This window comes from Bombyx mandarina, chromosome 11, assembly GCF_030267445.1.
Source record: "Bombyx mandarina strain Sakado chromosome 11, ASM3026744v2".
In the NCBI taxonomy this organism is placed as follows: domain Eukaryota; kingdom Metazoa; phylum Arthropoda; class Insecta; order Lepidoptera; family Bombycidae; genus Bombyx; species Bombyx mandarina.
The window spans coordinates 11721867-11734749 of NC_143218.1; the positions used below are offsets into that span (position 1 = coordinate 11721867).

Genomic DNA, 12883 nt, shown 5'->3' on the forward strand with positions numbered 1-12883 from the left:
CCACCAATCAAGGTTCCGCTGAAATAATCCGCCTCTCAAGGCTATCAGCTTAGGTACGAAAAAAAACTGAGTGAACTTATTCTTATACTACCGTAATGCCTGATATCAGAAACACACCACATGTGTTACCACCACATCTACAATATGTGAGACAATCCTAACTTATTGCCATTGAATGTAAAACTTTTGTAAGGGCAATCGGTCTGTTCGTTTTGGAATGCGGTAATTATTCATGCGGGTCTACAAAGTTAAATATATTTGCAATAGTTTATGAAACATAAGATTTGCAGATTTTAGCATCCTAGTTTCTTTATTAATATAAAAAATTAACGTTTTATTTCCATCATTTTGTGCACTTGCTTTGAATATATAAAAAAATGTATTTAATGTTTAAAATGTAATACATAACTGTAATACGTAAGTATTATTAATTTTAGTTCACGAAGTCACGTTATTTCACGAAGTCGTCGTGGCCTAAAGGATAAGACGTCCGGTGCATTCGTATGTAGCGATGCACCGGTGTTCGAATTCCGCAGGCGGGTACCAATTTTTCTAGTGAAATACGTACTCAACAAATGTTCACGATTGACTTCCACGGTGAAGGAATAACATCGTGTAATAAAAACCAAACTCGCAAAATTGTAATTTGCGTAATCACTGGTGGTAGGACCTCTTGTGAGTTCGCACGGGTAGGTACCACCACCCCGCCTATTTCCGCCGTGAAGCAGTAATGCGTTTCGGTTCGAAGGGTGGGGTAGCCGTTGTAACTTTACTGAGACCTTAGAACTTATATCTCGAGATGGGTGGCGCATTTACGTTGTAGATGTCTATGGGCTCCAGTAACCACTTAACACCAGGTGGGCTGTGAGCTCGTCCATCCATCTAAGCAATAAAAAAAAAAAAATTGTAGTTGTAATTGCTAAGCTAGTGGAATTTGTGGAAGAGTAAGGATTTTTTAATTGATCATATCTATTTTTTGTTAAATAACAAAATACAAATTGTGTATTATATATCATATATATACACACATATATATATAGTAATAAACTGAAATATTTTATGCTGGTGATAGTTGCCTTTAAGACACAGTTCTGTTAGCATAATGGTCTCCATCATCAAGGTGCGAAGCTATCTGAATCTCAAGACAATTTGGTTTAAAAAAAACAGATCAAAAGATATTTAAAGATAAAGCTAGAAAATAAGCGTTAATTTGAAATGAACCAAATTAAAAATACAGCAAACATGTGGCACTCGGGAACTGCCGCGGTAAAGCTATTGCATAGCATTTTTTATCAACTTACGCAATTTTAATTAGACATTGATAATTTAATATTAAAACAATAATAAAACAAGACCACGCTATATTAAACATTAATAAAAGCAAAACATTAACTGTCCCCTTCACACTCATAAGCTAGACCATGCGAGAGAGAAATGGGAAGATTTTCATGATGCGAATGCAGTGTGACGTCACGCCACGTGCTTATTCACAAACACTACACAAGCGCAAAGTGTGAATGTGTTGAACGCGAGCTACATACTACATGGTAGGCGGAGTGAGGGGTGTTAAGTTTTTTTCGTTACGGAATTTCATGATTCGGTCGCCACGCTCAAGGGCCGCGATAAAAGCTATGCAATAGCAACTTTACTTTATCAATGAATCCTACATATTTAATGCATACCCCAGATTAATGTAATATTCGAAGCTATCGATTTGCCTTGTTCATCAAAAAGAATAGGTATAAACAAATATTTTGTCTGTGCCTTTCTCCGTCATAGATTATATACTAATAAACAACAATCGCTAGCTTGTAGTGATGTCGATTCGATTATTTATTTAATCGATCAATCGATTATGCAATCGGAGGTTAATCGATTATTAATCGATTAGGTTTGATTATTACTTCGAAATAAAAATTGTTACAGCTTCTCTAGATTATAAAAAACAGAACGTAATCCCTTAATTATTGAAAAATAAACAATTTTATATTAAAAATCAAAGAAATAAATCAAATTTCCAATCAGATTCCAGTTAGCATTTTAAAAAATTATGTAAACGAAATGCTTTGGCAGCAGGCTGTTCCTTTGTAAATTTGTCAACTGACCTGCTTTAGAGAATATACTCTCTGAAGGAATGGAGGTGGCTGGGATACACGAATATTTTAAATATAATTTGTACAGATAAGGATTATTTGTTTTCATACTCTTCCAATATTGTAGAGGATTGTTTGTTCTTGCAAGTAAAGGCAATTCTAAGTATTGTCATAATGTTTTAATACTCTCAGTTGAAAATTTGATTTCTTCGGCTCAAAATGGTCCCACTTCGATTTTATAAAAGAAAATCGATTGCAAATGATGATCGTGATAATCGATTAATCGATTATTGATAATCAATTCCGCACACCACTACTAGCTTGTTTAAATAGGTAGGGTACTATTTTTCATGTACGGTAATACTTGTCGTAAATCAGTTGGTTAGCTTGTATATTTATTGTTTTCTTTTGATTCTACAATGTGGATTAATAAATAAATAAAAAATCATTCTCGCGGAAATAAAATCAAGATTTCAACCCTAGTGTTTAAACTATCACAATATCAATACTGTTTTGAAGATGGAGACCTCTAACAACACAGACGCCGTCAACCTTGGTGTTGGTGAAGTGGAAGCAGAAATCGGAGAGGAACTCAAACAGTTAGAGGAAGGTAAAGATTATGATACACGCAGTGAAGTATCTAGTTCTTCATCAAGTGGATCAAGTTCACCAAGCATAAGTTCTGCCAGCACTAAATCCAAGGAAAGTCGTGTGATCCGCAAACGTTCCAAGTCCAAAAGTCGTTCGCCTGTAGGAAGAAAGCGCAAGTGTGTCCGTAGCACAACAAATGTGAAAACCTACGATTATATGACAAAATTGAACTACTTGTTTCGAGACACACGATTTTTCCTGATAAAATCGAATAATGCTGAAAACATAACACTTTCAAAAGCAAGAGGAGTGTGGTCCACTTTACCACAAAATGAAGCCAATTTGAATCAAGCATACAGAGAGTCTCGCAATGTATTGCTAATATTTTCGGTCAAAGAGAGTGGAAAATTTGCTGGTTTTGCTCGGTTAGGAAGTGAATCACGACGAGATGTACCACCAATATCATGGGTGCTACCCCCAGGCCTTTCAGCCAAAGTACTTGATGGAGTTTTCAAAGTTGACTGGATTTGTCGAAAAGAATTGTCATTTAATAGTACCTTGCATCTTTACAACCCATGGAATGAAGGTAAGCCCGTCAAAATTGGAAGAGATGGGCAAGAAATAGAACCAAAAGTTGCAGAAGAGCTATGTAGGCTGTTTTCAGAAGATGAAGGTATTGAAATGACTCCTATTTTACGGAAGTCTAAAGAGGCATCAAAAAAATCATATGTTAAAAGTGGAGGTAACTATCGAACATATCGTGCCCCATTGGCTTTTAGAGGCTCATCATTTCGACATAGATTAGGTCCAAGAAATAGGAGAAAGATATACCAACCACCCAGAAATCGAGTTACAGGCCCTTATAAAAGAAGGTCACCTTCTCCATATTTACGGGATCGCTTTCCAATGTGGTTTGGACGTAATCGTGAAAGCTACAATAATACAAGTTCAGCAGCTGCAGAAGCTTATGTTGCAGAGTATATGCGATCCATGCATCATCAATTGCCTCCTTTACCATATGTTGCTCCTCCAGGTTTCAGTGGAGCTCTGACACCATATGATGGTATACCACCACCACCTCCACCCCCACCTCCACCTCGCTACTATGACCTTGCTGAATATCCTCGTTCTGTTCTTCTTTATGATAAAAGATCTTATGAACGGTCAGTAGATGAATTTTTATGGCGAACTGCTGATCGATCTCGGGGGCGAAGTCGTGAACGTGATTCAAGCAGGTCTTATCGTGATCGACGCTAAGTTTTTTAACGTCCATGTATTGATCTATTTTATTATTACTAAATAAAAAGTTGTGCTAGAACTGTGAACTTTTTTCATGAATAAGTGTTGTGAACTTTTATACACGGACAACCATTTGCTTTGAACATTTTTTTTAAATGGGTTCGAAGTGAGAATATTGAAGTGATTTTGAAATTATTATTTTGATGGGTCTTTAAATGTGCTGTGTTTATTTAACTGGCCAAAAGACAATTTACTTAAATGGACATGTGTGATTTTTTTCAGGTCATACATGATGATGTAGGTTAACTCCATCATATTAGAATTTTAATAGCAACTGAAGAGTTGCAAAAAGTATCTGTGATATCTGTATTAAAAATAATTTTAGATACAATTTACTCAATGAAAACCAAAGAAATAAATCGTTTTTGAACTTTAATTAAACTACATTTTACAATGAAGTCCAATAGGTTAACAATCATGAATATACCCATAGTTTCCATTGATCAATTAGATATGTTTCATTTTGTTGTTAATACTGTACAGTTAAAAATGACAAAGACTTGGCCATTGGGATCCAAGACTCTACATAAAGTGCATCTATCTGATAATCATTTCTATATGAATGGTGATAATTAGACAATCATTATGCAAGTGTAACATTTTTATATGCACAAAGGTGCATTATGTTTGCAGTGCATGTATGTATTGAATTATTAAACCACGAAATTGATATGTGAAGTGCTTACCACATAAAAGGTTTTTAGACAGAAGCTAATGTTATAAATGATTTTATATTTGTTATGTACTGTCAATTGATTTAATATTTAATACTTCTACATTGATAACTAATTGACATTTAAAATATTTTAAAAGCGCGAGATTGCAAAGCAAGACCAGAAAAAAAACAAGTCCCTATATGTGTAATGTAAATATTAATGATGCGCAAAATGTATCCTTGAGCTGAAAAGATAGATACATATTATTTCGCTCTAAAGATATATATCACTCATTTAGCTCACTAACTCTGTGATCCAATTCAATTGATTGGTCTCTCAATTAAATCATTTCTTCATCTTGATCATTTAGTTCATTATACATATTTATCACTCACTTTGTATTGGAATATTTACAATGTTCAGTTCAGTTTGTAACTGTCAGGGCCTATATATTATATACACTTACTAATACACAATATAGTTTATTTACACTCTTTTATGATTAAGCATTGAATATTTACAACATGCAGCTTACCATAGAACTAAACACTTTAAGAAACTTTTTTAAATATATTTTTTTATATAGCATCGCATTATTCCAAATATTAACTTCGCAAATTAATGGCTACCTTTTTATGTAAGACTAGAGCAAATATAAATTTAGTTTTAAACATACATGAGTTATGTTAAGCTTTGCTCCTATAGAAATAATGTACATTTTTCCTTGACAATCTAATATATCGAAACGAAATTAGCGGGAAGTGAACGGTCATTTACGTCAGCCGGCCACACAAATTCACACAATACATCTATCTCACTCATTCTTTTTTCTATCATTCGCTCATCAATTCACGATACATTCATAAGACAAATGAGTTAAAGTAGAATTATTTTGTCCGTGCAGTTTGGGTTATAAAACATAGCCCGGCTAGGGCGGTGAGCATGTTGCGCGGGCGCAACGCCATTATCGATAAAAAAAAATGAGTCGTCGAAGGCAGGTACACGGCAGCGGGGTGGTATACGAAGGGTGGTGAGACATTGTTATGTTATGAGTCATTTGTAATTACCTGCAAATTATAGTACATTATGTCGAAGAGAAATGTGTTTTTATGCATTCGTTCTCTGAATTTCTTTAGTGACACAATGGCTACTCCTTTGTTTTGTATCAAAACGGCAGAATTTATTCAAAATAATATTTGCATGTGTTGTTATCAACGTGTTAAAATTTTTCACTGAAATAAGAAAAGATCTCGAAAAGTTACAAAGTGTTAATTTCTGCCGTTCTCGTTAAACTTGCTGCGGCGGTATGTGGTGTAAGTGTTCGATTAGTGATTTTTTCTTTCATTTTTATCACTAACCCACAAAATGACAAAACTAAATACACTATCGATAACGCTTATCGACAACAATAATGCGCATCACTATGCCCGTCCATAAGGCTCGTGAGTGGAAGAGAGAGCGAAATAATCGCTTCACCGCACCGCTCCGATTTTTTGTGACCCAAACTGCACGGACAAAATAATTCTACTATAGTGATCTAGTGAGCTAGAACTGAGTTAGTGATACATTCGGAGCTAGTGTGAGTTAGTGATACATTATATCGATGTGAGTAATATATGTCTTTTATATCACTCACTCAAGAGCTACACATCTTTAGTAAATATAATATTATAAAGAGGAAAGATTTGTTTGTTTGTTTGTTTCGAATAGGCTCCGAAACTACTGGACCGATTCCGATTTGAAAAATTCTTTTTCCATTAGAAGCCGACATTGTCCCTGATGAACATAGGCTACTTTTTTTATTATTTTTTTTATTTTTATTTTTTGGTTTCATGTGTGTTTTAATGTTTCCGAAGCGAAGCGAGGGCGGGTCGCTAGTTAGTAAATATAAAGAAGAAATACGAAACTACGCAAACCGAGATTTTGAAAGCGTCTGTAACCATCATCAGATTGGTTTATTACTTCATCTGCTGTCAAAAGAAAATATATTTTCATAAATTAGACATGGCTTTTCCGTCATCAATGTTCATGCTGTCTTAATCGTATATATTAATATTTAACAATTACAAAAACCACAATAAATGCACACAACTATATTATATCATCAAACAACATTAAGCTCATGATTGATATTGATGGCATGCATTGCTATGCGGATGACAGCACGGGGGATGCGCGATATATCGGCCATCAGAGTCTCTCTCGGAGCGTGGTGCAAGAGAGACGATCAAAACTTGTGTCTGAGGTGGAGAACTCTCTGGGGCGAGTCTCCAAATGCTGTGAATTGAACTTGGTTCAATTCAACCCGTTAAAGGCACAAGTTTGCGCGTTCACTGCGAAGAAGGACCCCTTTGTCATGGCGCCGCAATTCCAAGGAGTATCCCTGCAACCTTCCGAGAGTATCGGGATACTTGGGGTCGACATTTCGAGCGATGTCCAGTTTCGGAGTCATTTGGAAGGCAAAGCCAAGTTGGCGTCCAAAATGCTGGGAGTCCTCAACAGAGCGAAGCGGTACTTCACGCCTGGACAAAGGCTTTTGCTTTATAACGCACAAGTCCGGCCTCGCGTGGAGTACTGCTCCCATCTCTGGGCAGGGGCTCCCAAATACCAGCTTCTTCCATTTGACTCCATACAGAGGAGAGCCGTTCGGATTGTCGATAATCCCATTCTCACGGATCGTTTGGAACCTCTGGATCTGCGGAGGTACTTCGGTTCCCTCTGTATTTTGTACCGTATGTTCCATGGGGAGTGCTCTGAGGAATTGTTCGAGATGATACCAGCATCTCGTTTTTACCATCGCACCGCCCGCCACTGGAGTAGAGTTCATCCATACTACCTGGAGGCACTGCGGTCATCCACAGTGCCTTTCCAGAGATCTCTTTTACCACATACCATCCGGCTATGGAATGAGCTCCCCTCCACGGTGTTTCCCGAGCGCTATGACATGTCCTTCTTCAAACGAGGCTTGTGGAGATTATGAAGCGGTAGGCAGCGGCTTGGCTCTGCCCCTGGCATTGCTGAAGTCCATGCCGGTAGAAGTAGTGAAGACGGTAACCACTCACCATCAGATGGGCCGTATGCACGTCTGCCTACAAAGGCATTAAAAAAAAAAAAGGTCAGAGGTCATACAATCTCCCTGAAACTGGCGAAGCTAAGGCCTTTGTATTTTGAACATTGGGGGATTGGGTACTGGAAAAAAAATAACCCTTAGTCGCCTACTTTGTTGTCAGCCTGACATCTAACATCTAAGTGTTTTGCTCAGGAATTTATAATGAAAATTTTCGACCGCAATTTAAGTTTATCTTTCAATCAAACCAATTTACAAAATTTTTAAAGCAATGAGCAACTTGGTAGTACTTACTCGTGTGGGCTCACAATACTATCTTCTAACGAGCAGTTGTCAGTACCCGGTAAACTCTTTAAAGGGTCGTTTTATTCGAAACTTCTTTTCTTGTAATCATTGTTTTACATGCCTCGAGTTTTAGCAGTCTTCTAATATTCGTCTCAAGTAGTTAAAAACTCTTCTCATAACCGATCAGTAGGCTGCAAAATGGATGGACAGTACCGCAAACATTGCATGATACCTACGAATAACGCCATCTGGGAAACAATAATGGATGACAATATCGAATACCTGTATACTTCGATTTTATTTACATGACTTGAATTGATCGCTGATTTACATGTAGTTATTTAACTAAATATTAACCGAATTATTTTAAGTGTTTTACAGTTCATAGACGTTATCAATGTTTAAGTTCTTTCAAGTTAAAGTGATGTCATACTTTGTTTCCTAGATGACGTTTCCTTGATGGTCTGTGTATGGACTGGTCAAGGTAATAAAAACATGTTAATAATTCAATTAATCTGAAAGTCCTGAAACAATTAAGCCTTTATTTTTATTATTTTATTTGAATTACAAAACTTTGGTTCGCGTTTGTTTAATATCAGTTGAATAGAGTATGTTTTATGTAAAATATATTACAATAATAAAAAACAAAGTATATGCAAAACATTAAACTCAAGAAGTAAATGGGCCTTATCGCTGAGAACGATTTCTTCCAGACAACCATCGAATGGACAAGAAAAGTCGCGGTGTACTTAGTTTGAAAAAAATATAAAATGGTATAATAATATTACTATAATTATATACATAAATTTGAATAAATTATTTATTTAATAGGGTTTAAAGTATGAAATTGCCGTTTTATTGTAATGGGTAATTCGAATTGAATTAGAATCTTCATGGTGTGTGATTGTTGAGTGAAACTTTTTTCGAGGTTTTTCTTTTAAAAAATGTTCAACATTTGATCATCTACTTTCAGTTGTTTTTGAAGTTATACTTCTTTAGGCGCGTTATGAAAAATTGATGAGAGTGAAATTTTACGATGCGCGCGCACTGTGACACAAAATGAACAGAATTGAAGTTGCCCACTAAATCGCTCATTACAATACGACCGACGTAACTTGGCGAGTCTGAATATAGCCGCAGGTGATCTTTCGCACATGTACACTCGTAAAAAAAAGTGTTATTAGCATTAATTTTTTAACGTTAAATATTTATTATGAATTATTTAATATTTAAAAAAAAAGAAATAAATTTAATAAAAATAAAGTATAACTTCTTACGCGCGTACATAGGTACACGCACCCTTTTTTTTTATTCAGCTTAGACAAGAAAGATGGATACTTCGAAAATTTGAGTGATTTTTGAATACGAGTTCCGACGCGGAACTAACGCTGCAGAAACAGCTCGCAATATCAATGTTGCGTTTGGAGAGGGGACTGCTAATGAACGCACCGTGCGATTTTGTTTTAAACGCTTTCGTGATGGAAATTTAAGACCGCCCACATATGAATAACAATGAATTGAAAGAGATGGTGGAAGCCGATCCGAGCCAAACTACCCAGGAATTAGCGGCATGGTTTAACCTTACCAACAATATTGACTCATTTGTGTCAAATGAATAAAATTAAAAATTATGAAAATGGGTGCCTCATGATTTGACTGATCTGCAGAAAGAAACTCGTGTTGAAAATTGTGTTGCCTTGTTGAATTGATACAGAAATGAAGGAATGTTGGATCGAAATCAGACATGTGATGAAAAGTAGATTCTTTACGATAACCGTAAGAGAAAAATGGCAATGGCTGACCCCAGGTCAAACGCCGCAACAGTGTCCTAAAGCAAAGCTTACCAATAAAAAGGTAATAGTAACTGTTTGTTGTTCTCAGCATGGTGTTATTCACTATAGCTTTCTCCGATCTGGTCAAGCAATATCGGTGGATGTCTACTGTGCCGAACTCCGAACAATGATAGCAAAACTTCCAGCCCCGATTCATGAATCGATCTTCACCATTATTACTCCATGATAACGCGAAACCTCATACGGCACGAGAAACCGTTTTAATTCTACAGGAACTGCAATTAGAAACCATTCGTCACCCTCCGTATTCGCCAAACCGTGCTCCAACGGAATACGATTTTTTTCGTGGTTTGTACAATTTTCTACGTGATAAAAAGTTTTCTTCCCAGGAAGCAGTACAAAATGCTTTCACACAGTTTGTAGAGTGTAAATCACCAGAGTTATATCGCAAAGGTATAAATGACCTTCCTATTAGATGGCAGCAATGTATAGATAACAATGGTAGATATTTAGATTAAATAAATATGTTCAATGAAAAAAAACCAAATTTCATTTTTTCAGTACGTACAAATCGGCAATTTCATACTTTTTAACCCTAAATCTTAGTATGTGTACGTAATTTTTTTTTTCACAGAAATAGCACCATACCAAAAAATATAACAATAATACGATAACAATGTCCATATAATAAACAAATATAGACGCTTAAAAAACATTTTACATAAATACATACGATAAATTCACTATAGGTACACTAGATATTTTATTCTAACACAAATAAATAAAAAAACAATGTGAAATCAATTTTTTGAAGCATCTGGTGTTTCTGGATGTCCTATACGTACCTACTGGGAGTATATTCCACAATTGAATTGGGCTGAGCTATAAAGTGTTTTTTTTTATGATTGAATGTTTACTAGTGGCCCGGAAGTCTTTCTAGTTTCATCAGGGCAGGTGGACGAGCAAGGGCTCAGCCAGGAGGGGTGGGATTTGCGAACAGCTACCCGAGCGCCTCCAAAGGAGACCTAACAACTGAAAAGTAGCTGCTTCGCGAATGAATCTACTACCGGACCGGAATCGCGACCCCGGCGAGAAACTCAGCGGGCTGATGTTTAGGTTAGGTTACACGTCGAACTCTTTGCCGAGTTCGACGAGATCGGTTACCGGAGCCCCTGTGCCTGCTCCTAGTGCTAGAGCTAAAGGCGTCTAATGCAACGGTTATTGGATCTGATGGATCCGTAAGGACGTGTTTGGGGCGTCGACGGTGACTGGCTCCTGCGTGATCAGGATTCGGGTAGTAATAAGCGGCGGCAACGATAAGGTTATTATCGTGACGTGCTATGAATCTGTGATCATAACACCTATAAGAATGCACTGACATCACCAATTGCATGTTTTATGAGATCAATGATGCAGTGTGTTACAGATGAACTCAAAGCATATTTTGGGATAAAATAGAAAACGAATAGGTAGCCATTGGCACGCGATCATACTTTCGTAAACCAAATATGAATCATGCTGAAGTCCATGGGCGACGGTAAGCACTCACCATCAGGTGAGCCGTATGCTAGTCCGCCTAAAAGGGCAATAAAAAAAAGAAGACATTCAAATGTGTTTACTCACAAGTGCACTGCTACAGTGAGCTCAACTTAGCTGATATCAGCATAGTAAAGGATTGGAAGAAGGAGAGATTGTTGGATTGGGGTTAAAGTGAGCAAACAGAGAAAATATGTCTGACACTAGAATCCTCCTGCAAAACTCTTCCGAACAGTTTCATTGATTTGAGCATCCTATGACATACCCTTTTCTATAATTTTATTATACTCAAATACTTTATCACATGCTGGTAGTTGAACTTCATCAAGTGAAATTTGAAATGATTTTTCAACACAATGATTAAAAAAAAACGTTATAATTTATAGAGATAAGAAAAAAAAACTATCATTTGGAGGATGTAGGTATGGAAATACGTATTGTAACGCAGCGTCCCTTTTCGCGGGGCTACAGTAGCGAAACGGGATGTGACTCAGGTCCGTGCCGCGACGACCCACCAAGCGCCCGCGCATCTATTGCACCCAGTAGTACGCGCCAGAACATAGATCGCCAGACTCTCAAGCGGCAAATACGCGTCCCCGGTCGGTACCGGAACTGACACCCTAGAGTCTCATGTCAGTCGGGCACCCAATATTAAACTGGCGCCAGTTTAATGTTGTGCGCCAGACTGTCAAGCGGCAAATACGCGTCCCCGGTCGATACCGGAACTGACAACCTTTAGTCTCATGCCAGTCGGGCACCCAACATTAAAGCATGTACATGCAATGCGATTCATACTTCCTCCTTAAGTCTCAAGTTGGATCACGGCATTCTATGAACACAGCTATTTACACACACAAGAACACAGTTATTTCTATGAACTTCGGCTACCACAGGACATTAGTAGACTCATGCGCTCGATTATCAAACGAGTGCAATAACAACAAAGGTCTTGGGATTCCTGACACGTTAATATCATTAAATCTATTGTGCATTGTTGTTCACGTATTATTTTCACAACTCCAGCGGTTTCTGTATGTACTCCCTGCGTCACTATTTCATAACATATGTATCCCAAATCGCAGTACATACTTTTTCTGATTTATTTTTGAGCTCTCTTTAGTTATCTCTTCTCACATACCGTATTACTGTGACAAAGATGTTCTGACTTCGTTCTCGTCGTTTCTGCTTAAATTCTTGCATTAGATCTTCGGAACCCAGCTTTGGAATGAACTCCAACTCTCTCCTCAGTCTTTCCTAAGCGCTATGACATGTCCTTCAAACGAGGTTTGCGGAGAGTTCTCAGCTGTAGGCGGCACGACTGTGCCCCATTGTATCGATGATGTCCACGATAGTGTGATAGTTTATAATTTATTATGATAAGGATTAAATTCATGGCGGAAATTCTATGAGGATAATGAGTACAGCAAAAATTATGAATATGATAAGAAATAAGACAACAATACAAACCGATCGTAAGTGTTTGGAAGTGGATGACCTAGTTATGTCCGTTTTTAAGCCTCTGCATTTGTTCATGTTCTCCGATCGATTATTAGAAGACATGGG

At 37.1% G+C, this 12883-nt stretch overlaps 1 protein-coding gene across 1 annotated transcript; it reads left to right on the top strand.

Annotated features, from left to right (window-relative positions):
• Nucleotides 1–2404: 2404 nt before the first annotated feature.
• Ythdc1 (YTH domain containing 1) lies at nt 2405–4359 on the top strand. Its single transcript, XM_028175242.2, has one exon. The coding sequence runs from the start codon at nt 2613–2615 to the stop codon at nt 3939–3941; it is 1329 nt and encodes a 442-aa protein (XP_028031043.2). The 5' UTR covers nt 2405–2612; the 3' UTR covers nt 3942–4359.
• Nucleotides 4360–12883: the final 8524 nt, after the last annotated feature.

Excerpts from the sequence above, each read along its gene's own strand:
- Ythdc1 (XM_028175242.2), top strand. The coding sequence starts at position 2,613 with ATGGAGACCTCTAACAACACAGACGCCGTCAACCTTGGTGTTGGTGAA.